The 25,208-nt window shown below is 48.1% G+C and overlaps 1 protein-coding gene across 8 annotated transcripts in view; it reads right to left on the reverse strand.

Annotated features, from left to right (window-relative positions):
- Positions 1 to 3,007: 3,007 nt before the first annotated feature.
- The window catches only part of FARP2 (FERM, ARH/RhoGEF and pleckstrin domain protein 2), a 126,767-nt gene continuing 104,566 nt past the window's right edge, over positions 3,008 to 25,208 (reverse strand). For 5 of the 8 annotated variants that reach the window (XM_089780955.1, XM_006110623.5, XM_075937158.2 and 2 more), the window contains 11 exons: positions 22,203 to 22,440; positions 18,733 to 18,863; positions 18,348 to 18,416; positions 17,862 to 17,951; positions 17,438 to 17,458; positions 17,101 to 17,183; positions 15,020 to 15,138; positions 14,368 to 14,531; positions 11,660 to 11,767; positions 7,492 to 7,643; positions 3,008 to 4,680 (listed from right to left, as the gene is read on the reverse strand). In XM_089780955.1, the coding sequence (XP_089637081.1) occupies positions 4,590 to 4,680; positions 7,492 to 7,643; positions 11,660 to 11,767; positions 14,368 to 14,531; positions 15,020 to 15,138; positions 17,101 to 17,183; positions 17,438 to 17,458; positions 17,862 to 17,951; positions 18,348 to 18,416; positions 18,733 to 18,863; positions 22,203 to 22,440 (1,266 nt within the window). In that variant the 3' untranslated portion in view covers positions 3,008 to 4,589. Of the gene's footprint in view, positions 4,681 to 7,491; positions 7,644 to 11,659; positions 11,768 to 12,885; positions 12,999 to 14,367; positions 14,532 to 15,019; positions 15,139 to 17,100; positions 17,184 to 17,437; positions 17,459 to 17,861; positions 17,952 to 18,347; positions 18,417 to 18,732; positions 18,864 to 22,202; positions 22,441 to 25,208 lie in introns of those variants that run through there. The other 3 variants (XM_075937162.2, XM_075937161.2, XM_075937163.2) reach the window with 3 other exon arrangements.

Raw genomic sequence — 25,208 nt, forward strand, 5'->3', positions numbered from 1 at the left:
TAGGGTGGCATCACACAGACGTCAAACACAAATACCTGCAAGGCGGCCAAACTAAGTCACCGTTTTCTCCAGCATGTGCTGAGGGAAGTTCAGCAGCACCGACCAACGTGAAATGACCCACAGTGCTGGGGGGGAGACTGAAGGAAAATGACCTTCTGTGAAAGGAGGCCACAGAAGCAGAGAGTCTTACCTTAACATTTTCTTTCAAAGAGCAGCTAAAGAAATAATTCCTCTCTCTCACAGTAGTGACTAACAGCAGGACTGTCATTGTGGCCGTCTGAACTGTGAAGACCATTTGTTTCTAGTGGAACAAGACGACCCCTGTGCTAAGCTATCACTCAGTCCAGTCAACGTGAATCACACCTCTAAGAGAATCTACAGGAGTACCGCTTGTGTTAATCTCAGCTGGGATGTCTGCCAGTAGTGAGAGCCTGACAGTATCCTGGTAGGAAGTTCTCCTTGAACTCCTCCGGAGTGCACCCGTTCTCACTCTCGGCACTGCCCTGTGTAGGAGTAGCCAGAGTACATTCTTTTCTGCTGGCTGTCTCCAGTTCTCCTGTCGTCAAAGGCAATGTTCTGCAGTCTCAGGAGTTAGGCTGCTGTTTTTCCATTGGTTTTTATGCCTACTGCCTTCCTTTGCATATCCTCCTTCATAGTAAGCAATTTGGAGAACATTTCACTTGTGAATATTACAGAGGTCTGTGCTCCCCCTCCCCCATTTTGCTCATTACTGTAAGCTCTGGTTTGTGGTCCATGTCCCTGGCCTGTAAGTGCATACACATTTGTAATCTATGCTTCCTCCAAGGAGCAAATTCCACCATCATTTTCCCCATTCACTTTAAAGGCTTCTGCTTTTTGCTCCAGTGATGGCAGAATACATCATCCTCTTCCTGATCCAGTTCAAGGGAAGGCTGTGCCTCTTCCTCAGCCGAGAGCCTCTGCAGACCACATGCATGCAAGGGCAGAAGGAAGCAAATATCAAGACTTCAAGTTAACTTTCAAAATTCCTCTTGCGACTGATAACAAGGATGATCCAATGATTAGGCAGCTACCCTGGAAATCAGGCAGCACATTCAAGTTGCTGCCTTGCCAGAGACTCTTTGCGACTTTGCCAAAGTCACTTAACCCCTCTAGCTCTCCGATCCCTGTCTGTAAAATAGGAACAAGAGCTCTGCTGCGCAGGTAAATACATTAGACATTGCGAGGCACTGAGGCGGTGGGGACCATATGAGTAGCCAAGAATCCTTGAGGGTGTTGTTTTTCTGTGTAGAAAGTTCATCAGAATCCCCCTTCAGGTTTTTAATTGATAAACTTCTCCAGAGCTGCTGAAAGCTGCTACCTACTGTTGAATTTAAGCTCTGTGCCCTGCAACATGGGAGATTTAAAAACAAGTCTCCCTGAAAGAACTCTAAATGAAAAGCCAGGAGATTACATGTTGCTCTCAACTGGGTGGCTGATTTGGCTTGCTATCATTACCTTGATCTCCATTACAAGTAGGGTTCTCACCTCACTTTTTGATTGCTATGAAAACTTAGATGCTCTTGTGAAAGTAAAAAGACCTTCATCAGCACAAATAGGTGTTTCATCAGGAAACAGGGACTAACCCCATGAGGAACGCTGTTTTTTCTTCTGTTATGGACAGGAACCCCTTAACTTCTCCACAACCAGCTCTTGGCACAGAAACACATCCTCTTAGAGCCTGCCCCTGTACTCTCCAAAATATTGGCATGACTGTTGCTGCCCACATCCCAGTCTCTGATAGACACATTTTTTTATAACTGACAACCGGTACAGGGCTGGTAAGTGACTGATTCCAAGTCTGCTTTTCTTTGAGAGCATTTTCACACAAGTCCTGCTGTTTGATCAGGTGAAATCAATTAGCGCTGTACTTGTCAATGCACGAGACTTAAGGGTTTTCCTCTTTTAGTATACAAGGTAGATGGTGCTGCTCTGGGTTGCTTAAGGCTAGATGGTTTTGGAGAGACTAAATCAGAGGTGAGCAACTTTCAGGTAGAAGGCGGTTACAGAGCCCTCTCTCACAGTGTGGTGGGGCAGGCGTGGGGGGCACCAGGGAAAGTGAGAGAACAAGCCCACTCTGCAGCAGCAATGCCTGACCCCCTGCTCCGGCCTTATGGGTCTCGCCAGAGCACCATGCGACAAATGTATCTGCACATGCAGGGCTTTCGTGCGGAATGTCCCATCCTGCCCTCTTCATGACCCTGGTGCGGCTGGATCATGGACCTCAAGGTAGGCAGTGGAGGGCCATACAAACGGATCCAGTGGGTTTGGTGTATGCTCTATGCCACAAGGACTTACCAGTCTGAGTGTTTCCGACAGACTGTCTCTGCTCATCTGCACTGTAAGAGTTGCGTGCCACACTCACAAGCCATGGAACCACTTCAAGAAGTAAAAGCAACAGCAGGTAATCAGAGTGTAACAAACCACACCGTCATCGCTGTGAAAGGCCCTTTGCTCCTAACAGTCTTTTTAAGTCCTCTCTGTCTCAGTCAGAGCAAAGGGCTATAAAGGGGAGGTTTAAGGAGAGAGTCCATGTAGACAGATTCAGGAAACTCTAGTTACTGGTAGGTAACCCTTTTTCTCCTTACAGTAGCAGTTCAACCACGTTACAGCACGGAGTCCAAAGCCACTGCTCCACGCTGTAGAGCTAAGGGAGAAGAGGGTTTAACTCAACCCTCAAGGGGAGAAAATCACACGTGTAATTCTTTGAAGAGGCCATCACACAGGTCTCTTACTCTTGGGTCCTGAGATTGCTATAAATCTCACGAATAAGTGTTTTGCCCAGAGCCAGGGCTGTCCCACCAGTGACTCCTAAAGGCCTGAACTACCCGGCCTGCAGGCAGAGGTCACGTACCTTCCCAAGAGCAAGACAGCATTAGCATGAACACAGCCACACGGCCAGAGCCTTACACGCAGCTACTGCACGCTGCCAACACCAGGCCACTTACGCTCAGCTGGGTCACAGCAGAAATGGCGAATGAACATGCACTGGCACCGCTACATGTTTATTTTAAGACACTAATAAATTAAAAAGTACATTGAACTCGCAATGGACAACGGTCCTTATGACACACTGGTCCAGTCTCTGCTTCTTTATGGGTGAAGGTGCCATGGTACCGAGAATCCTCAATCTGGGATCCTTGTCCTTCCTGTGAGACTTTGCACCAACCCAACCCAGAGTCTCTGTCTGGGGAAACAGTTGCCTATGCAAGCACCCGCATCTCCCCTGCTCCAAAGGGATCTCTGCCCTCCTCACATCACACAGCACTTCCTTATCACTCGCAAACACCTCCCTTCCCTGATACATCACTACTTCGCCATCTGAAATGCAGACCAGCCCCTCCAAGCCACATTTATGCAGCAGCAACAGCTGTTACTTCAGCTTATTATAGCTTTCCCAGGCCTGAAATTGGGGCATCCATATTTTGCCCAAGTGCTGAATTGCGCAGCATCCAAAGGCAACAGCAAATTTGCAGGCAGTGAAGCAGATTGAAACGACTTTTATCCTGACTGTGGTGGCACAACCGAGAGAGCTGGTGCCGGGCTCGAATGCTCTCCCGTGATGCTAGAACTGAAGGGGATGTCACCTCCGCAGAGTGCAGGGCTGGGATTTTCAAGCCCCCAAGTAGCATATGAACACAAGTATCAGTGACTTTCAACAGGGCTTATGCTCCTGTGCCTTTTGAAAATACCACTCACGGGCAGCAACAACCCACACTGGGGATGTGCTCAGTGCTTTGGCCATCCCAGCCTCCCCAGCGGAGTGATTACGTGGTTTGTCAGAGGAGCCCGCCCCATGAGGGATGCAGAAGACTCGAACTATAACAAACGTATCTGGTAGGCCCCTTTCAGCATGCAAGAGAGCAGGCTCGGCGTGAAGGAAGTCTCGTGTGTTCTCATCTAGGCCTCCCACTCCAAGCTGTACCTGCAATGCCTCTACAACTAAAAGCTTCATGTTCTCCCCATCCCCCCTCCCCAAGTGAAGTTGTTGCCATGGCAATTTCCTGATGAACTCCATGATGCCACAGCAGCTGTATGTTCAGTTTGAAATTCATGCCAGTGCAGGCCTCTGGCTGGATACATCTGCAGATCCCCAGCTTGTCCAAGAAGTCTGGGCCAGCAGGTCGATGCTACAGCAGCTGGCAGTCCAGAGGTTGCTTCTCCACACTGACTGTCAGAAGGGAACTCCTGGGACCTAGAAAGCACAATTGATCCATCCCATCACAATAAGCACGGCCAGCTGTCTCCACCAAGGCATGCCCTGAATCCTGTACAGAACCCACAGCTGGAATGTGGTACCCTCCAGGACGCATGCACACAGCAAATCATAGGATTCCCAGAGTGGGAATTTTGCAGCCATTGCTAGTTTCATTCATTCCAGTTAGCTTTGACTGTAGCAGACTCTAGTCCAGTCTAACCTGGCGTGACCCCAGTTCCTCACTCCCCTGGTTTGTCTAACTTCCACAGTAGGTGGAAACAAGCATCTCATGTTACTGCTTTATCAACCCGTCAATCCTGTTCCATCCCACCCCACTACAGATGTCGACAGCTGAGACCCAGCGCTGCCCCCTTCAGTCTGTGTGAATATCCTTTTCCTCCATGGGAATCGCCGGGCTCGATCTCCCTGGAGAATTTGTAGCTCTCTGAATCACTTCCATCCACCTGGCAAGAGAGGAACAACAAAGCGTTTACAACACTCGAGGCCATGTCCTTTGCTTACAAGAGATTGCTGAGGTCAAATGCATGGAATTGGCCACTCATCTATGGAGGGTTTCAACGTACAACACCACTGACTCCTGTACCCGGCTTTCATCCAAGGACTGTCAAACGCTTTGAGCTGGGAGAGCGATTTCCAGGCTGAGCGCATGCCTCAGCTAGCATGCTGAATAGGGAACACAGCCATTGGCAGCAGGCGTAGGGGGAGGCACTGCCCACGCTAGTACAGTTGCTAGATACGGACTCAGGCCAGCTAGCCCTTCCCACTGCTCTCCCTACTAGGCTATGTTTGGTTTTTAGTGGTGTGCCTCAATCAGAGCTAGCACGGGTGTCTCTCCTCAAGCTCAGAACCACCCTGGCCAACTTAATGTGCATACACACATGCTAAAAACATGGAGACTTGCCTCCACTGGCAATTGAGCAACCAAGTGTTTGTCGTTCTGAGGCACTGCCCCCAAAAGACACAAGTTTTGCCATGCAAAGTGCTGGTGTGAACAGCTCTCCTGCTGACAAAGCGAACGCTGCTCCTGGGAGTGGAAATATTTTGTCAGCAGAAGTGCCAACAAGCAGCAGCGACACTGCCCAACTTCTAGCGACAGGACTGTCACACCGCCTTGCTGCTAAAAGATGCATCGTGTAGACCAAGCCTAAGGCTTGCAAACCCTTATGAGGCAGGCAGTGTGAACCCCATTTTCCTGCAGAGGGGAAAGTGGGATCCAAAGTGAGATGGAGTGACCTCGTCAGCACTGCACACTGTATGTAACGTCCTCGCATTAATGAACAAACAGGGTAACACATTAAAATGGCTCAAAATCTAAACACCCTTTGGCAGGATCAGTGTAGCCAAAGTGACAATTATGCCTATACAGTTTACCACAGACATGATCAGTTACGCTGCTTTAACAACTGAGAGCAAATAGACAGTTTTTAATCTTATTTTGGAAAGTGAAAGTCCCACACAGGATGCTAACTAGCTTATTTCAGTCTAGAAAAAATGAACAACAAAAAAAGAAGGGATCACATAGTTGTGGATTTGAAGCGGGTGTCACTTGGCTTGTCAACTGCATTGCATTTGAGGGATCATCAGAAGCCAGCAGACACGTGGCGCTTTTGATACTCTCTCTCAGACTTCCATAAGGAGTCCCTTGATCTACTTTGTATTTCTTCAGTGGAGACATCTCACTGGCTCATGTTAGTTAGGGAAAGCTCTAATATTTTCAATATTTCAAAGTCTATTCTAAGTGTCTTAGGATCAGGAAAAGAGCCAATATCTTCCATAAACAAGTTACTAAGTGAAACCGGATCTTTTGTTAGACCCAAGGTCAGAGAAACCTGAGATGATACCTCTGGAAATAACCAACACTGGAGTGGTGACCACAAGGCAGTCCCTAAAATCTCCACTAGAGATTAGAAAAAAACAGTGTGAAATGAGACAGCTATCATCTCTCCTGCCTCCTGGAGTAATTTGTAGTGGGCTGGACCTCACCGGAAGAGAAGACTGAGCCACCTGTGGGTGATGCTGCCCAAAGGCAGTCTCGTTTGGAAAGTTAGCCCCATGCACGTATTTTTGAATTCTGGCTCACCGGATTCTCCCATATTTCTATTAGGAGAGCTCTCTTCATTAAAGAGGTTATCTTTGGCCACTGGGAACTATGGGTATGTCTACACTACCCCCCTAGTTCGAACTAGGGGGGGTAATGTAGTCATACGAAGTTGCAAATGAAGCCTGGGATTTGAATTTCCGGGGCTTCATTTTTAAATGCCGGCTAGTTCGGACCCCGTGCCACGCGGCTACACGTGGCACGGACTAGCTAGTTCGGATTAGGCCTCCTAATCCGAACTATCTGTATGCCTTGTGGAACGAGGAGGAATGGCCATTGTGAGGGTGAAGTACTGCTGGCATTCAAAAACGTGTCAGAGCATGATAGCTGCAAAGACAACCACTGAATGCAGAGCTGCCAGCCCCCAGCCCTGGGCTCCAATCTCGACACCATGCCTGTCTAAAGAGACAAGGATTCTGCCCTAATGATAACCTCTCTCAATCAACTGTGTGTCAAAAGGCTGCCAGCACCAAGGCGACTATGCTTCGGGGCATGCTAGGCAAGGAGTTGGGAATGTAGCTCCACACTAGGGATGTAACTGTGCAGTTGATTAACCGATGAGCAAAAGCTGATCGGTTAATGCTATAGACCACACACATTTCCCCCCGACAGTAAATTTTTAGCAGGCTGGCTAGCAGCCCAGCTCAGGCCCAGCTTGCACTGGGTCCTAGACCTACCCCCACTGCGGCTCTGCATTTAAATTGTATTAGGAGCCAGGCGGGCAGGCAGCCCGGCTCAGTTCTGGCTCATGCCAGGTCCAGGAGCTTATGTCTCTCCCTCCCAGACAGGGGCTGCCTGGGGACTGTGGACTAGTTGACTAACCGATAAGAATTCATGAGGTTAACCGACTAGTCAATTAACCGATATTTGACATCCCTCTGCACAGGTATGTTACCCAGGGTTTTTTGGGATGTCTAGTAAGTCACAGTAGAGAAAGAGGTAAGAGCTCCAACTAGGCAGAGCTATTCCCTGCAGATGTGAGTACAGATCTGAAGCAGTGACCACAGAGGAGTTTTGAGGACATCAGAGATGGTGAGACAGTCAGTGGATGCCACACGGGGGAACTTGCAGTGTGCACAGCAACAGGGACTGGCTCTAACATCTCAACTCTGGACTAATGCACCCAGGCGGATGGGGGCACGGGAAGCGTCGTTACCTCTCAAAGGTGTACTTGCTCTCAGCCCTGAAGAAATACACGTGGGACTTGAACTGCAGCTTGAAGACATAATCCTTCTGAACGCCATCTGCCTCCGTGGGGGCGCTGACTGAGTAGCCGAGCAGTGGGAGACTGGCCAAGGGATAGTCGTCCTGGGATGCAGTTGGTGAAAAAGCCAGTCAGCACAGACAGCACCCAGAGTGCGTGAGAGCTTTCCGCTGCACAGGCAAGAACAGCTTGACTCTCTCTCAGCAGAGGGTGAGACGAGAAGCTGGTTTTCCATCTATTGCAGAGGGTGGCAGGCTATAGCCTGCAGGCTACATCTGGCCCACTGGACCCTTCAGTCCGGCCCCTGAGCTCCTGCTGGGGAGCAGAGTTGGGATAGTTTTCCCAGGGGGAGGCAGCTTAATACCCTGGCAACCACAGGGGTGGCTGGTGATCTGGCTGCCCAAGGAGATTAGCCCCTGGACCTTCCACTTGTGCCTTGCCCCACCCACAGCCTCAGCTCCCGGGCAGCACAGCTCTCATGCCACCAGCCCCAACGCTCTGGGTGGCATGGATGTGGGTGGAGGTTCTCGGAGTGGTCGGGAGTGGTGAGAAGTGGGGGATGTTGGATAGGGGCAGAGGTCCTGGGGGACAATTGGATATGGGCAGGAGCCAGGCTACCCCTGGCTGTTTGGGGAGTCACAGCCCTCTCCATCCTTTCCTACTTGATGCCCAGACGAGCCCAATTCCTGGGCAGCAGAGCAGGACCAATCCCAGTCCCGAGGGCACCAGTCTCCTCGCTCTTCAGCCAGTCCCTCTCTTGGTCTGAATGGCCCCACCCACACGACAGCTGCCAAACCACCCTCCCCATTCCTTACCGCAGTAGCATCTGCATTCATGGTCCTCCAATTTCCGTACCCAGATGTGGAGCTCAATGCAGAAAAGTCTGCCCACCCCAATCTATCGTGAGACCCCCTACATTGTAAATGATGACATTTTCCTGAAGCTTGTGTAATTATTTTAGTAAAATAACGGAACATAATAAAACAACACACGGCATGGTCATGCTTTGTTCAAGGTGGACCTGGGGGGTTGACTGGTTTGGAGGCAATGCTTTGAGCCAGCAGCCTTACAAAAAAAGCAGCCAGAGCGAACTGCATGAGCAGTGAACAGAGGGAGTTTGCTTTTGGGGAGCTCCACAGAGGTTGGGCTTTTTTTGTTTGTTTTTTCTCCTCCCCTCCAGGCTTCAGGGTGCAGTAAATACAACAGCTGAGGAGTCTCTCAGAAGGAAGACAGAATGGATAGTGAGAGACCAGGTGGTGTGGCCTGCACAGCAAGTGCCATGTATGTCTTCCTCCAGAGGGTAGAAGAGATTGCCTGTATCAAACACAAGCTGGTCTCCATACTGGAAGAGAAGGCCAAAGCACTAGAGGCCCAATTATCAGAGAAAATTAAGACTTTGAGTAGAAGTCGGCATTTGATACTGCAGACACAGGATGCTGAAGATTCAGAAAGGGCAGTGCAGAACAAGGAATAAAATTGGCAGCATTAACCTTTAGGAGAAGGCAGACAACTCAGGTATCTCCAATCCAGACAGAGGTAAGTAACTGCTTTCAGGATCTCTGCACAGGCACTGCGGTGGAGGATGCTTTAGAAGAGACCTCTGTGGGCAGGGATCAGAAGAAGATCCCATTGACCAGATGGCATGTGATGCACAGTCCTAGGAATGGGGGTTCCACAACCACTAGCCACAAGAGATGGAGACGGGTGGTGGTGGTCAGGGACTCCCTCCTAAAGAGAACAGAGTCATCCATCTGCTGTCCAGACGGGGGAACTTGGGAAGTGCGCTGCTTGCCTGGAGCTAGAATTCAGGATGTGACAGAGTCTTCTGAGATGGATCAAGCCTTCACTACCCCTTCCTACTTCTCCATGTGGGAACTAACAAAACGGCTAAGAATGACCTCCAGCGGGTCACTGCAGATTATGTAGCACAGGAAAGAAGGATCAAGGAATTTGAAGTGCAAGTGGTGTTCTCATCCATCCTCCCTGTTGAAGGAAAAGGCCCAGGTAGGAATTGTCGAATTGAGGAAGTAAATGTGTGGTTGCGTGGTGGTGTCGCAGAGAGGGCTTTGGTTTCTTTGACCATGGGACTCTGTTCCGGGCACAAGGATTGTTAGGAAGAGATGGGGTCCACCTAACCAAGAGAGGAAGGAGCATCTTCGCGGGCAGGCTTGCAAACCTAGTGAAGGGGGCTTTAATCAAGGTTTGTCAGGGAATGGTGACCTAAGCCCGGAGGTAAGTGGGGAAGCAGGATGCTGGGAAGAAACACAAGGAAGAAGGAACAACAGATGAGGACCTCTGATTCATACTGAGAAGGTAGGGCAATCAGCTAGTTATCTAAGGTGTCTGTACACAAACACAAGAAGCCTGGGAAACAAGTAGGAAGAATTGCAAGTACTGGCACAAAGAACTATGATTTGATTGGGAATAACAGAGAATTGGTGGGATGACTCCCATGACTGGAGCACTGTTATGGAAGGGTCTGAACTATTCAGGAAGGACGGGGGAGAAGAGGAGGAGGAGTTGCACTGTATGTAAGAAAGCAGTATGATTGCTTAGAGCCTCAGTATAAAATAGGAGAAAAGCCTGTTGAGTGTATTTGAGTAATGTTTAGAGGCAGGTAATGTCATAGTGGGTATCTGCTGTAGACCGGATCAGGTGGATGAGGTGGACGAGGCTTTCTTCAGACAACTGACACAAGCCCTGGTTCTCATTGTCAACTTCAATCACCCTGACATCTGCTGGGAGCCCAATAGAGCAGTACCCAGCAATACAGGACGTTTTTGGAGAATATTGGGGACAAATTCCTGGTACAAGTGCTGAGGAAACCGACCAGGGGCCATGTGCAGCTTGACCTGCTGCTCACAAACAGGGAGGAATAAGCAGGGGAAGTAGATGTGGATGGCAACCTGGACAGAAGTGACCATGAGATGGTCGATTTCAGGATCCTGACCAAAGGAAGAAAGGGGAGCAGCAGAATACAGACTCTGGACTTCAGAAGAGCAGACTGACTCCCCCAGGGAACTGATGGGCAGGGTCCCTTGGGACGCTAACATGAGGTGGAAAGGAGTCCAGGAGAGCAGGCTGCATTTTAGAGAAGCCTTATTGAAGGTGCAGGAACGAACCATCCTGATGCACAGTAAGAAACACAAATATGGCAGGTGACCAGATTGGCTTAACAGTGAAATCTCTGACGAGCTTAAACACAAAAAGGAAGCTGACAAGTAGAAACCTGGACCAATGACCAGGGAGGAGTGTAAATACATTGCTCGAGCATGCAGGGCTGGAATCAGGGAGGCCAAAGCACAACTGGAATTCCAGCTAAGCACGGGGTGTGAAGGGTAACGAGAGGTTTCTCCAGGCATGTTAGCAAAAAGAGGGTGATCAGAGAGGGGGTGGGACCCTTACCGAATGGGGGAGTAACCTAGTGAGAGACGATGTGGGAAAAGCTGACGTACTCAGTGACTCCTGAGGTCTTTTCCAGCTCTAGGATTCTGTGATTCTATTCCCCTGCCTCTTCCTGTCTCCTGCATTTTCACCACTTCGTCACTCAAATCCAGAGCACTATTCCAAGATTTTCTTCTAACACTGTGTCCTCAAGGCAAGAAGCCCATTGAAAATGACAGAGGTGTATTGCTTGAATGAGGGCCAAAAGTGCAGGTAACTCTGCCAATGTCCACTATAGAAACATCCACTAACCACTCCATTGTCACAGCAATTCATGAGGCCTATTTCAAATGGTTAGCTGCGCTCAACTCTAAAAGGAGTGGGGAAGATTGGACTGGCATCTAACTGCAAAGGAAAAGGACAGGCATAGGTGAAAGGTTCATTAATCCATTGGACACCTGTTAGCCACTGTTTCAAGAGATTCTCACCCCTCATACTTCCAAGGTGCCACTTGCAAACCAGGATATCCTGAGTAAAGCTGTGAAAGAAAGGCCCTTAGCCATACATAGCCTGACTCCACTAATTGCTGCCTCTGCTACATGCCCTTGGGGTTAGTCAATTCAATACAGAGAGAAGAGGCACTTTTGGGTAGAGGACGTACAAAGCTGTACTTGTGTCTTCTGTCCAGTGTCTCCTCCCCAGGGCCCAGACAACCAGTGCCTCTACTGGAGCTTACCTGGTGAGTTTTGTAGAAGAACAAGCAGAAGTTGGTGAAGACGACCCAGAGCTTTTGCCAGCCATCGCTGTTTTTGAACTTCCTCAGCAGGTACCCTGAAAGCTGATTCTAGCAATGAAGAAAAAGAAAACCCTGAGATCTCTGATCACTCTCTCCAAGAACAAGACCAGTGCATCCACTGGCACTATTCCATATTCTGATGGATGTTGCCTATTGTGGCTGCTCCTAGATAATGCAGAGCAATTAACAAATAGTCCTGTACCTATGATTTGAGAGGCTTCCAGGATGTTCCCGTTACTGATGGAATGCAGTAACACATTTCTGTGTGGTCAATTTGCCATCTCTACAAAATGGTCTCCTTTTGTATATGCAGAACAGGTTCTGCATGGCATTTTCACCTACATGGAAAATGGCTGACCTTGAGTATGTGATTATTTACCAAATAAATCTGTTAATTTGTAAGGTGTCACAGGACTCCTCTTTGCATTTACAGATACAGACTAACACTAAGACTGAGACTTGACTGGTTTCCATTACTGTATGGGTTTAAGTGTATTATTTCAAAGGTTTAGTACCCGTATCACCTCCCTGAGAAGAGCATGATGTTCATCTCCGTAGAATGTGACCCTACCATTGTCATTCTTCACAGCTTGTCTCCCTGAAACATGCTAAGAACAGGCAACATCCACCAAGACACTGCATTTGCTTTATGTGAAAGAGCAAGTACAGGAGATGCTGCGTGAGATCCAAAATAAAACACAAGAACAAGCAAAAAAGGATTCTTAATTAACACAGGGGTTCTGCAGTAGGCTAGAGTTACATAAAGCTAAGCCAGGAATGGACAGCATGTTGCAAGGAGCATTATTCAGTTAATATACTGGCATACTGGAACATGAGCACTAGAACAGTGGTACAGTGAGAAAAGAAATAGATGTGGCTAAAACTATAGGAAGAAATGACAGTGCATTAGTTTTCTATCTAATGAAAAAGAAAAAAAGCCCAGAATTTAGTCTGGCATGAGATAACCTGAAAGGATATCGAGGCTATTTTTTGAAGGCCAGACAAGATACCAATGGACTTCCACACCAAACATCACAACTTCTATTCTGCATAGATCAGGCATTCTCACACTTGCACGATGTTTAAGGTGCAGGATACGATCACAGATAAAATAGGATTTGTTTTGTTTTGTTTGCTTAGGATTCAACTTTAGAGGAGTTTTTTACCTGTATCATGCATAGGTAATCAGGTAGGGATAGGCTTTGGTTCCGGTACCAGCAAACATGGGTGATTGTGTTGGGCCGATGAGTCTGGCCCAGCAAATACCGAGAAGGAAGCTCTGGAGAAACAGCAAGAGAGCAGAAAACTGAGTAGAGAGAGGGAGAGAGAGAGAGAAACTAGAGCTTTAGAAGAAAAGTGATGTAAGAAAAGCATCTGTTAAATGGCAAAGAAATGTGAAAAGTCATTGTCTTAGAATCCGAAATAGAGAGCAAAGCAAACAGGCGCGGAGAGAACTCGTACTGCAATCCCTCAGTCAGTGATGTGATGCTCACAGCACTTCAGTGTAATAACCATCTGGTGACATTCATAAATTTGCCAAAGGAAGCAAGACCAGATTCCTTCAAACAGGATCCAGTTTGCCTGCTGGCAAGATGACAAACTCGTGGTCTCCACTCCCACGTAAAATGTTTATAAAACTTCCCCCCAAAAGAACTTATTAATATGCTAGGTAAACCCTGAACAAATGAATTCCCTGCTTCTTTTCCCTCCACTAAATGTGAGTGCTTTGAGAATAGAGCTCTGAGGAACACAGGAAAGTGGAACTATGCACAGAACACATTCTTAAAGAACCACAGTTACTAAAGTAACCATGTTTTCGCCTTCAAGGCAACAACTACATATTCCCACTTGTGAGAGTCTGGCTAGCAGTACAATCCTCCAGGAAGGGGAGGGCCGTCTAAACCACGAATACAGAACTGCCTCTGAAAGGAAGCCTCAAAACTCGTAGTGCTCGGTGTGGGCAGCCCTGCAGATTTTTATGCTGAAGAGATGGGCAGAGTGAGCTCTAGCACACTGAGATACCAGCTCCCTAGCTGACGTACAAGTCTCAATGAACTGCTAGAAACACTCAGACAAATGCTGAATGGGAATGGCACTCCCTGCTTCCCAAAGCTCAGCAGGATGGGTTCAGGGGAGGGTATAGTGCACAAATAGGAATATGTAGAGGCCCCCTCAAAGGAGAAATAAATCCACTTTATGAGAATTTGGAGAGTAAAGCAGTTTTTAAGTCCAAGGGCAATGCAGGAAGTTCAGTAACTAATTACCACCCAAATTCCAGGTTTGATAGCTCAGAGTTGGCCATAAACTAGAACACAGTCGGCAGAAACACAGTCAGTTCCCTCCGGAGAAGCTCAAGAAACTCGTAAACAATTGTCCTAGAAGTCTCCTAGTTTTCTTTTATGTTTTCCTCCTTCAAAACACTCCTTTGAATAAGAACACTGTGGTGGGGGTAGCAACGTGTATTTTCTCTCTCTCACGCTCTCACTCTCTCTCTCACACACACACACACACACACACACACACTCAAACATTGGCCTCTTGCTTGTTCGCTCGCTCTCGAATGGCCACAGAAACATGCTGGAGGAAGCCCAGGTGGTGAATGAGCTGAGACAGACATTGAGAAGTGAGAGCTGTGCCCTATGGGATACCTCGACGGCCACACTGTGGTCAGTCATGGAGACACTGGTGTTGCGGTACCAGCACACGTGCATGGTAGTGTTGGCACGGTGATGGCTCTGCCTGTCCAGGGAGCTACGAGAAGACTGTATGTCATCTTCGGATTCCTGCTCTAGAGAGACCTCATCAGAGGATCCTGGGGGAGGAGAATTCAGCAGCAGTTTAAGAAAACTGAGATACACAGCCAGTGCAGAAACTGGGATTCCACAGGAGATCTGCAGCTTTCTCTTGGATCTGTCCAATACTGACAGACATTAATCTGTTACACAACTCCTGACAGTCACATTCAACAGGCCATTCTGGCCTTTACGATACAACTGTGTTGATCTCACTTCTAGAAACCAAAAATGAAGCTTGTGTAAAAACACTGAGCATGTTTTACCATAATGCAGCCAGAGAAGGCTCTGACTTGGAAAAAGAAATGCCACATGCGTCATCACAGACCACTGTAACAGCAGCTTCTTGGAGACTGACAACAGCATGTCAGGACATAAAATAACTTCTTGTCTAAACACACTAGCTTCTATGGACTGGAAAAAGCACGGGATGGTTAAACGGGAATGTTCCCCAAAATAAGCGCTAGTTAAGGGGTTTATGGAACACACAAAACATAACGTTACTTACTGTTAGAGCGATTATACATGGAGCTTTCCAAAAACACTTTAGATTTATTGCTAGATTTTTTGGCCATTTCAATCGCCACATTTAGGTCTTCCATCCACTTCCCCATCTCCAGACGGGTACTGCAAAATACAGAGAACGGCTGGCTAAATACAGTATTCTCATTTTGGATTGGGACACAGTGTTTGATATCTGAAGCAAGACCCACCTTGATAGCCCAGCATTTTGAGCCACCTCTTTTCATTTAGGAAATCCCCATGCAAATATGTTCGTTAAGAATTTATCAGATAGCAATGGAAGCCACTGTCCTGACAGGGATTTAAGCGTCACAATTTCATGTGTGTAAAGTCACAGAAAATGTCACTCCTCCCCATTCCTCCTGCCACCAACGCAGGCTTGCTAGGAAAGTTGCAAGCATGGCTGCAGTGCTCATTCGCCCATCCAGGCAATCAGAATTTAGTGACGTTGATCTACCCTGAGCCTAATTCCATCCAGAGCTGAGCCATGACACTGCTCCACAGAGAGCTGATCTGTCCACATTTTTAGAACAGAAGTCTTTAAAAAAAATCAACATTTTCTAACCTGTGTCACACAGAACCGGAGACACTGGTGGTAACTAACCATAAGAAAAAACTAACTGTAGACAATTATGTGTGGTGACTTTTGAAGTTGGTGACCACTTTATTAAGCAATTCCTTCTGAAGCCTTCTGATTGGGATCTGGCCTTTTAAATGGAGGAAATCAAATCCAAGGCTCACCACACATGTAATTTCAGGTAATTCTGGTAAACATATTGCAGCATGCCCTTCAGATGTAAGGCACAGGCTGGCGTAAGGAGAAGTTAGAATCTACGACTACCAAGCAGTTGAAGAGACAAAGTGTAAAATAACAGTTTAAAAGCACTAGACAGTCTGCACTGCAAAGGCCAGAGAATGAGCAGATGGCAGTCAGCTGGCAGACCCCACTGCTGTACGATGTTAACACGTTCTAAGGTTGAGTGCCCACATATTACTCCTGAGGAGATTCTGCGTGACTGCACACCTGCAGACAATGACCCCTCCCTCGGAATTCCTGTGCTTCCCTGTAGAAAGAGCAGGGATGGAAAGCGAAGGGGGACGGAGGGGTGTCCATGGGTGCAGCTTGCAGGGGGACTGCCCCCACAAGCAGAGGCAAGGTGGGGGGGGGGGAGGAGGGACAGAATTATGTGCCACTGCCCTCCCTCATTTCTGCAAGCAGAGCTTGCTGGGCTGAGGGAGGCTGTATGTTGGCTTTGCTGATTCTGCCGCTGAACACTGCCTCCTGGGCCCTATGCCAGGTATGCTCCCCTTGTGAGTGCTGGGAGCCTTCCTGTCTTCTGTGCAGTGGTGAGTGCCTGTGATGGGCCTAAGCAAGGGGGGCTGCGGTGGGAGTGTGGGAAAAGCAAAAAGGGGAAAGGAATGTGAACTCTCTCTGAGGCTGAAGGGTGCTGCTGCCTCTCTGACTCGAGCCTAAGGCAGCAGACGAAGGACTGGGTAGCAGTTGGCTGCGCATGCTAGGTAGCCACACAAATTGGCATGAGACAGCTGCTGGGCAGGAAGGCCAACTTGGGCACTGCTACTACAAATCTCCCAATAGAAGTGGAGTACCCGCAGAGACTCCTCAAAGAGCACCCCATTCTCCAAAAGAGGGAAGAGCTGAGTTGAACAGAACTTTGTTTTCGTTTCATGCTATCCTTCAACTCTGCTCACTTTCATTCTTTTACATTTGAAGGGGGAAGGTTGGCTCTAAAACAGGTTGCTGATCTCCAAATTGCATCACTTGCATCTTACTCTCTTTCCCTACTTTAAATCAACTGGTTAAAGGCTTTTATTGCAAGCTCAATAGGAAACAACACGCTGGCAATGTCACGTCTGGTGCTGTTCCTTGCAGAACTCATGGTCTGGTCCTTTCTGTAACATGGCATTAATAAAAGGTATTCAAATGCTGAGTAATATTTTATATCTATTGTCAAACATGGAAGCACACCTCTGGCCCCTGCAATCAGTTGCCAATTGTTTAATCCAAGAGCTCTTTCCTGCTTGCGGCTGGAAAGAAGAAATACATACCATGCTGCCACTACGATTGTCTTCTGAGCTGAATAGATTGTGAAGCAATGTGGGACAGACCATTCATTCTCACTCTCTTCCACCTAACATGAAGAAAAAAGGTTTCTCTCATCACTCATTGTGCAATGGTATGTACTCATGCTGGACAGGAACTCAACACCATGACTGCAGAGGTGCAACATGTATGAAAGTCAGCTAGTTCAACAGCACTCCAAGTCTATTTTAGTTCTACGCAGGAATCTGTGTTCTAGTTCTAGTGCCACATCTGTAGACTAAATTCCACAGCCAGTGGGGTCGCAAAGGAGCAACTCCAACCAAGGTACATCTTATTACTCACCGGTGGATCCAGTACTATTAGCTGTAATTCAAACAGAGAAAGAATAGCTCCATTAGAAGAAGGGGGTAGAGGAGCTGATGTGGCTAGCTGTGAAAAGCAGCAGCATAGATCAGCATTCCCAGACCAGTCTCAAACAGTCATGCAGAAGGGAGGAGTTTGTATGCAGATTGCTTTGTTAGTGAGGTGAACAGAATGAATGCTTTGTCCACTGGATTCACACGTGGACTAATGCACGAAAAAGTCCTGCCTATATCTCCATGGTCTTTGACAACCCCATCAGTGAAGCAGGTCATTCCTGACCAGTAGGTGAGACTTTTAGTTCAGCATAATTGCATGAGGAGAACGCACCAAGAGGTCTCAATGCCCAGCCTATTTATCTATCTAACCAATGCTGTAGTGCACTTTGGGGAAAAAGCTTACTTACCAGCATACCATGAAGAGGGAGATGTCCATGAATTTTGAACTGATTGGTACCTGTAACTCCTTTGCTTGTGTACAGCAACATATCTGAGAACTGACACAGGAAGGAGGACTTAAAAATATGTTACCAAGTACCTTTTCCATATAGAGGTTTAAGTTCACCATTGCTTATTGTATCTTTTAAAAGCATGAAAATAAAGTTTCATTCTCTACACCTTTTTGTCCATTTCCATTAAAAACGTTTGTTTTATTTCTCTAATGAAGCTTGGTATTAACATGGGTTTCTAAATGTACTTTAAATAAATAAATAGGTGTAAATAAACAGAAAATGGACAGGATTACCACTGTCCTCCATATACCATGAGAAACTTTTGGTTAGGGTGTTGAGCTCTATCATCACTGTACTGGATATTCAATCCCTGAAAAATAGCTTGGTTTGTAGCTGTGTCTTGAGGAGACTTGATGTGTAGACAGCAAAGGAAGCACTCACCAGAAAGAACATCCTCTGCTGTAAGCCTTTTTTAGTGAGTTTGTACAAGCAACCCTCCCGGATAAATTCCTGTGGAGGTAAAGGAAAGAATTACATTAAGCTTTGCTTCTCCCCAAGAGCACAAAGTATTGATGTCTCCCTTTCCCCTCACTTGTTCCTTGCTGCAAATAGCACTGGAGTAAGGCCAGGTCTTCACTAAACAGAAAATAGACACTGCCGTGATTGATCTTCCGGAGTTCAATTTAGCAAGTCTAGTTAAGACTTGCTATATTGAACCCAGAGGGCACCCCCGTGGGCATCCAGTACTCCTGCTTCTGTGAGGAGTAAGGGAAGTAGTAGTCAAAGACAATTAAGACTTAGAAATTAGGCAAAGAAAGTTACCTACTCTGCCAGGTGCTACAAGGTTATCAATGCCAATCAAGTCATGTTGTAGCTCTGTCAGCTTCTGGAAATTTTCTAAGCGAATCAGGCTGTTTTCGAGCCACGATGTCAGCTCTGTAATCTCCTTCAGTGCCTCTGCAGAAAAAGCAACCCAAACAGAGATCAGGGCTACGCAGAAAAAGCCAAAGAGCACAGCCATCAATCTACCATCAGTTATTTTGTAACACGTTTAAAAGGACTCAAATTTATTTTTAATCGCATGGAGACTATCATGCAACTTCATAGTAACTGCATGTTTCTGGAGATTACCAGCTAATTATAATCTGTAAATCCAAAAGTAATTACTGTATAACCAATACTATAGTTTGAAAGTTAGGAAATATGACACTCTATGGCTTCTACTCTTTTGCTACATTTATACATGTAAACTAGCAAGAGTCTCTGAATGAGTATTACATCTTTTCTACCACAGTAGGAAGCAAGGGCTCAGCTTCTAACTAGGGTTAAAAATAAATAAAGTCTGTCTAAAGTGAAAAGAAAAAAAAGCTTTGGGAAACAGCAGAAAATAAAAGACTTTTCTATCCAAATTGAACAGTATTAATTAAAACGTATCTTTTTCTTTTGGCTACTAACAGGTGTTAATATAATTTCCTATTCTGGAGTGGTACTTTTGAAGATGATATTGCTTTACCAAAGGGACGATTGTACTGCAGTATGACAGGAAACGGATAAAGGCCCAAACTTTGCCCTGTGGTGAAGCATTGATCTTTGAGACAAGAAGCTACAGCAAAGTGGTATTAGGTCTGGGTCTCAGATGATCACGTCAACCAGAATCAAAGTCTACAAGCTTCACAAGATGATCGATGGCTTCCTTTCCTTCAGGAATTTGGGGGCAGGACTGAAGACAATCCACATGCAGAAAAGGTGGTGAATCCTCTTACAATTCTGGTAGCTGCTCAACTATATCCTAGGGCTGCTGCCGGGAGGATTCAGCGGTCTGCTCTCCCTGGTACCATTGACTTGGGTAGGGAGATGAACAGTGGGCCACAGGGAGGGGGGAGTTGTATGCTCTTTGTACCAGTTTTTTTTCCCTGCTTGTGCTCCCTTTTGCTAAGCTGCCACACAACAGTCAGCTGCTTCTGATGGGCAACTCAGAGGTACTACAAAGATGGTGCTGCAAAGTAGGGCAGGGGTGGGGGCCCGAGGGCTGGATGCAGCCCCTGGCTTGCTTGGATCTGACCCCCCAAGGCTCAGCACTGGGGAGCCTGCATTGGTGCACCAGCCACTCACCTGCAGGGCTGGAGCACACAACATCTCCTAGCCTCGGCCCCGTAGGTACTGCTGTGCGAGGGGAACATGGGGAGTGTCTTTCTCCTTCTCACTTGTATGTGGCCCCCGACTGACTTTCCTGTGGGCTCTGGAAAGGTTCCCCCAGCTGGACAGTGAGCTTCTCCGAGAGAGTGGCCAAAAGCGGAGCCCTGCCTGGAAACATGACCTCAGTGGCCTGGGAGGAGGTTGCTTCCAATCACACCAGCAGCGGGTGGTCAAAGAATGAACCGCTCTGAAGGGTGCCATGCTAGCAGGGCTCCAGGCGAAGCTCCACCAGCAGGAGCTGATGCAGACAGAGCCAGGGACGGCTCTAGGGTTTTTGCTGCCCCAAGCAAAAAATTTGTTGGCCACCCCCCTTTTTTGTTGGCTTTTACACATTTGCACTTTGCAATGGTATTTTTGGTGGTTTGTTTTCGCTTTTGTCCTGCCATTTTAGCCCTAGAAATAGCAAATATTTTAATTTTTTTTTCCATAAAGGCAAAGGCACTTCAAGTAAACTCCCCCTCCCCTTTCACTCGCTGCTGGCTCACAACAGCCTTATCCCTGCCCTGTCCAGCACTTCCCTATGGACAAGCCCCCCTCACACCCAACCCACAGGGGGAGCAGGGTGTGGGGTGCAGGGAATGGGAGGGGCAGAGGGATCGGAGGCCAAGGGCAGTGTGGGAATGGGGGGCACAGGGAAAAGGGGCTGTGGAGTGCAGAGGGGGCGCAGAGTCAGAGGGGCACAGGGAACGGGCAGCGCAGAGCCAGAGGGGCGCAGGGAACAGGGAGAACAGGTGGACTGGAGTGCAGGGGAGCAGGGTGCGGGGCAGCACGGAGCCAAAGGGGCGGGGGCAGGAGCAGCGAGTCGGGCGGCCAGTAGGGAGCAGTCTCTTGCCGGCGAAGGGGGCTGGGGCCGCAGCAGCAGGACTGGAGCCGGCAGGGCGGGGTGGATGCAGCAAGCCAGGCGGCTGGCAGGGAGCAGTCTCTTGCCGGTGAAGGGGGCTGGGGCCGCGGCAGGACTGAAGCAGGCAGGGCGGGGTGGATGCAGCGAGCCAGGCGGCCGGCAGGGAGCAGTCTCTCGCAGGTGAAGGGGGCTGGGGCCGCGGCAGGACTGAAGCAGGCAGGGCGGGGTGGATGCAGCAAGCCAGGCGGCTGGCAGGGAGCAGTCTCTTGCAGGCAAAGAGGGCTGGGGCCATGGCAGGACTGAAGCCGGTGGGGTGGGGCGCAGCCTGGCCACACCGCACTTCGCAGCCAGCTCCCAGGGACACGCAGCCAGAGCCGAGCTCCCGCAGCCCTTTAAAATCAGTGGGGCGGGGCCGGGCATTGTCAGGGCGGCTGCTGACCTGGAAATGTGGCCCCAACCACGTGCTTGATTTGCTGGTGCCTAGAGCCGGCCCTGGACGGAGCCACTCGCTGCTCGCAAGGTGCCCATGTGGCATGTCTGTAGCATGCAGAGAGATGGCAGCCCTGACACAGAGGCAAACTAAATAAACGCGCAAAAGCAGCCAACACACCTGAACTCATGGTAGTCTCTGCAAAGGGAGCTCACTGCTAGGAACCTGTCCAGGTGGTGCTGGTCCCACTCACACACTGGACGGGTGACCTAGGGCTCTTCAGTGAGAGCAGACCAATTGCCAAGGGAGGATGGGCCGGATTGCTTGCTACTGACTGCTCTGAAGAATGTCTCCTGAGCTGAAGGGCAAAACCCAGACAGAACGATTACAAGACATATCTTCATAAGAAAAACACGTCTTTGGGCTGAGATTTCCAGAGATACCTTGGCGATTAAATGTAATGGAAGATGTGTCTAAACTGCAGACTACTTTGCATGTCTCAGCTCAGAGAGCTAGGCACCTATACAGTCCTCATCTCCATGCCTAGGTGGGCAACCATCACATCCCTAAAACTAGAACCACCACTCTCCTGCGTCTCAGCCTGCAGGAGAAACAGCACTGCTTCTAGGTGGCAAGCTTGCTTGTGCACCCACATGACACAGAGGAAGAGAGGGTGGGTTGTGCGGGGGGCTCGGGCTGTGGCAACAAAGTCAAAGAAAGGAATTTTGCATTTAGTTCTGAGCTGCGATATTTCTGGCTTCACTAAGAGATACCAACTGACAAAGAACTGAATTCAGACTAGCATCTCCACAGCTGCTTGCTCACTCACTCCTGCAGTCGGAGTAGTCCCGGTGTTCTACTGGGTAGTGCTTGCAAAGTCTCCCCAGGATCAGCTTGTAGTGCATCAGCCTCTGGATGGGCTTAAGCAGGAAAGTGTTGAGTGGCAGATAGCAAACCTTCTGCAGTTCAAACTCCCTGTAAACCATTTCCAGTTTCTTTAGGCGCTTAGTTGCTTTCTCCAGTTCTGTCAGGACCTCATCATGTTTCTGCAAGTAGCCGGTAAACTCCTGTTGGATCACGAGACATGGGAATGATGGGAATGACTAGAAATGGGAAAAATTCTGAACACAGTCTATGTTTGACAAATGGGCATTAAGAAACACCAGCATCCTGGTGTCCCTCATCTTCAGTTTTACTTACAAACTTGAAACATGAATGATACAAACAAAAACTGCACATGCACTGACTGTTGGTAAAAATAAACATATGAAATACCCTAGATCTAACCGCGCTATTAAAACCCTTGAATATCTATCTAGTCACACATGGCTGGTGGGCTTTTGCTCTTTGGACAGTGCCATTATTTAGCTTTTACAGGTGGGGCTGGCAGTATTGCCTATTAAGGTTGCCCGACACGTCCCACTACAAGACACTGTTTTCAACTGTTTATAACTTTGCGAAACTTTAAAACTGTTCGGGCTGAAATTTTTCCCGTGGGGGTGTCTTCCTTAGACTCAATTTTTTCCCCTGGAAAATGTTGGTGAAACTAGTGTAGCTATTTCTGACGTCCAGGCAGAGTGGAGGAGGAAGCCACCTGCCTCAAATGCAAAGAGGACAAGAGCTGGACTAGAGGGAAGGAAAGGAGTGGATTGGTACAAGACAACAGGGGAGCTCATAGACATGCCTGAAAGAAGGGGCTGAGTGGGGAAGAGTGGAAAGAGAGCAGATGAGAAGCTGGGGTGGGAGTGAGATTGGGACTCTGACAGCGAGACGTGGTGGGGAAGACAACCGGGACGATGATGAGCAGCCAGACGTGAGGAGCCAGGTTGGAGGGGTTGGGGCAGAAGGGGTCAAGCTCGAGGGAGACCGGGAGGGACGGAGAACACGCCCCACCCAAGTCTGAAACAGAACCCCAGATTCTGAGTCTTGGGGCAGCAAACTGCACAGACTTGTGTGTAGACATTAGGATAAGACCATAAGTATCTCATCACCTAGCATGTTTCCATAGGAGCCCTGCCTCATTTGGTGCATCAGGGGATGCATCGGCACTGTACAGCCAAGGAGGCTGTCATTTGCAGGACTCCAGCCTCATATGTTGCACAATGTACACGGTAAACAGTGACAAGGAGGGAATTGCAGGAGGAAAAAGGAGGGTCTCGTGGTTAACACATCTGAATGCTTCCTGGGAGAACTGGATTCTATCCCTGACTCTGACACTGAATTCCTATGTGATGCTGGGCAAGTCTCTTCAACCAAACCATTCACAGGTGAAACACTAATGGTGTGTTCTGCATTTTCTGGGTACCTGACTTGAGACCCTGGGATCTGGCTGGAGAAGTGTTAAGCAGCAGCAGCAGCTGAAGTCCATGGGAGCAGTGCTCTGAACATATAAAGTGATATCTGATGCGAATAATGCTGACAAATCAGGTCCAAAATATTTCAAATGGGACATTCCAAAATTAAGAGACATATTTCATATTAACTTCTCTGTGCCTCAGTTTTCAATTTCTAAAATACAGATGACACTCCATCTCACAGGGTGCTGTAAAAAATCATTTGTTTGGGAGCAATCAGACTCTGCAGTGATGAGTGCTAGAGAAAACCCAAAGATGGGAGGGATAGCTCAGTGGTTTGAGCATTGGTCTGCTAAACCCAAGGTTGTGAGTTCAATCCTTGAGGGGCCATTTAGGGATTTGGGGCAAAAGTTTGTCAGAGATGGTACTTGGTCCTGCTGTGAAGGCAGGGGGCTGGACTCGATGACCTTCAAGGTCCCTTCCAGTTCTAGGAGATAGGCAATCTCCATTAATTTAAAATTTAATTTAATTTATGAAATTAATAATTCTGTTTGTAGAGCAAGACTTGCATAGCAGGTAAGATAAGGCGTGGGGACACATTTTAAACAACCAGGTTGAAAGACAGTACTGAACAACTGTTCAGTATGAGAGCCAAGTCCATCCTGTGCTCTGAGCTGGAACCCAGTACCCGACCAGATAATTAATGAGAGAGCGAGAACGTGCATGCTAGGGCTGTAGAGACAGCCTTAATTCAGGCATTTCATAACTTTTGAGTATCTGGAAAGAAAAAAAGAAAAAAGTCACACTGCAGCTGCTGGGTACTAATGACAGTTTAAGATCTATGAGGAGTGCACAAATCATTTAAGAATCCAAGAGAAGGGAGGCTAGTCCTGGCAGTGTGGATATGTGCACAATTTGCAAGCAAATGGAAAACCAGTTCAAGCTGGGTGGTTTTGGGACAGACTGCAGCCCACAAAAGAAGGACTTAGAACTTAGAGAGCTGGAGATAGGGTCAAGGAGCCACTGGTAGGGAAGTGGCTGACAAAAGGACTTGTGCCCACTACAGTCCACTCCCTTCCAGAACCTGGACTGGAACCCAAAATTAAGGTAATTTAAAGACAGCAGGACAGACAGCTGTCCCCCATGAAAATTAAAAAAAAGCCAGATATCCATTGAGACAAAGAATAAAAAATTCTGTAGAAATTAGTTACCATGGTAGAGGCTAAGGATGTTAAATTGTGGTTAATTTGCAAGTCGAGTAGTCGATAGGCACTTCCGCATTCCTCCTCTGAAATGTACAAGAGCCCCTGTTGGGCCCCGCTGGGGCGCTTGTACATTTCAAAGGAGAAATGCAGAACTCCGCGTGCAGCCCGGGGCCATCGGGAAGTCCCACTGACTCTGGGCTGCACATGGGCGTGCCAGCTTTGAAATGTACAAGAGTCCCCAGCTTTGAAATGCCACGCGGAGCCAAGTCAGCTGGAGCAGTGGCATTTTAGTGGAACCTCGGGTCAGCAGGAGATTCCCCAGCTGACCGTGGGTTC

Source organism: Pelodiscus sinensis, chromosome 10 (genome assembly GCF_052426305.1).
Source record: "Pelodiscus sinensis isolate ZL-2025 chromosome 10, ASM5242630v1, whole genome shotgun sequence".
In the NCBI taxonomy this organism is placed as follows: domain Eukaryota; kingdom Metazoa; phylum Chordata; order Testudines; family Trionychidae; genus Pelodiscus; species Pelodiscus sinensis.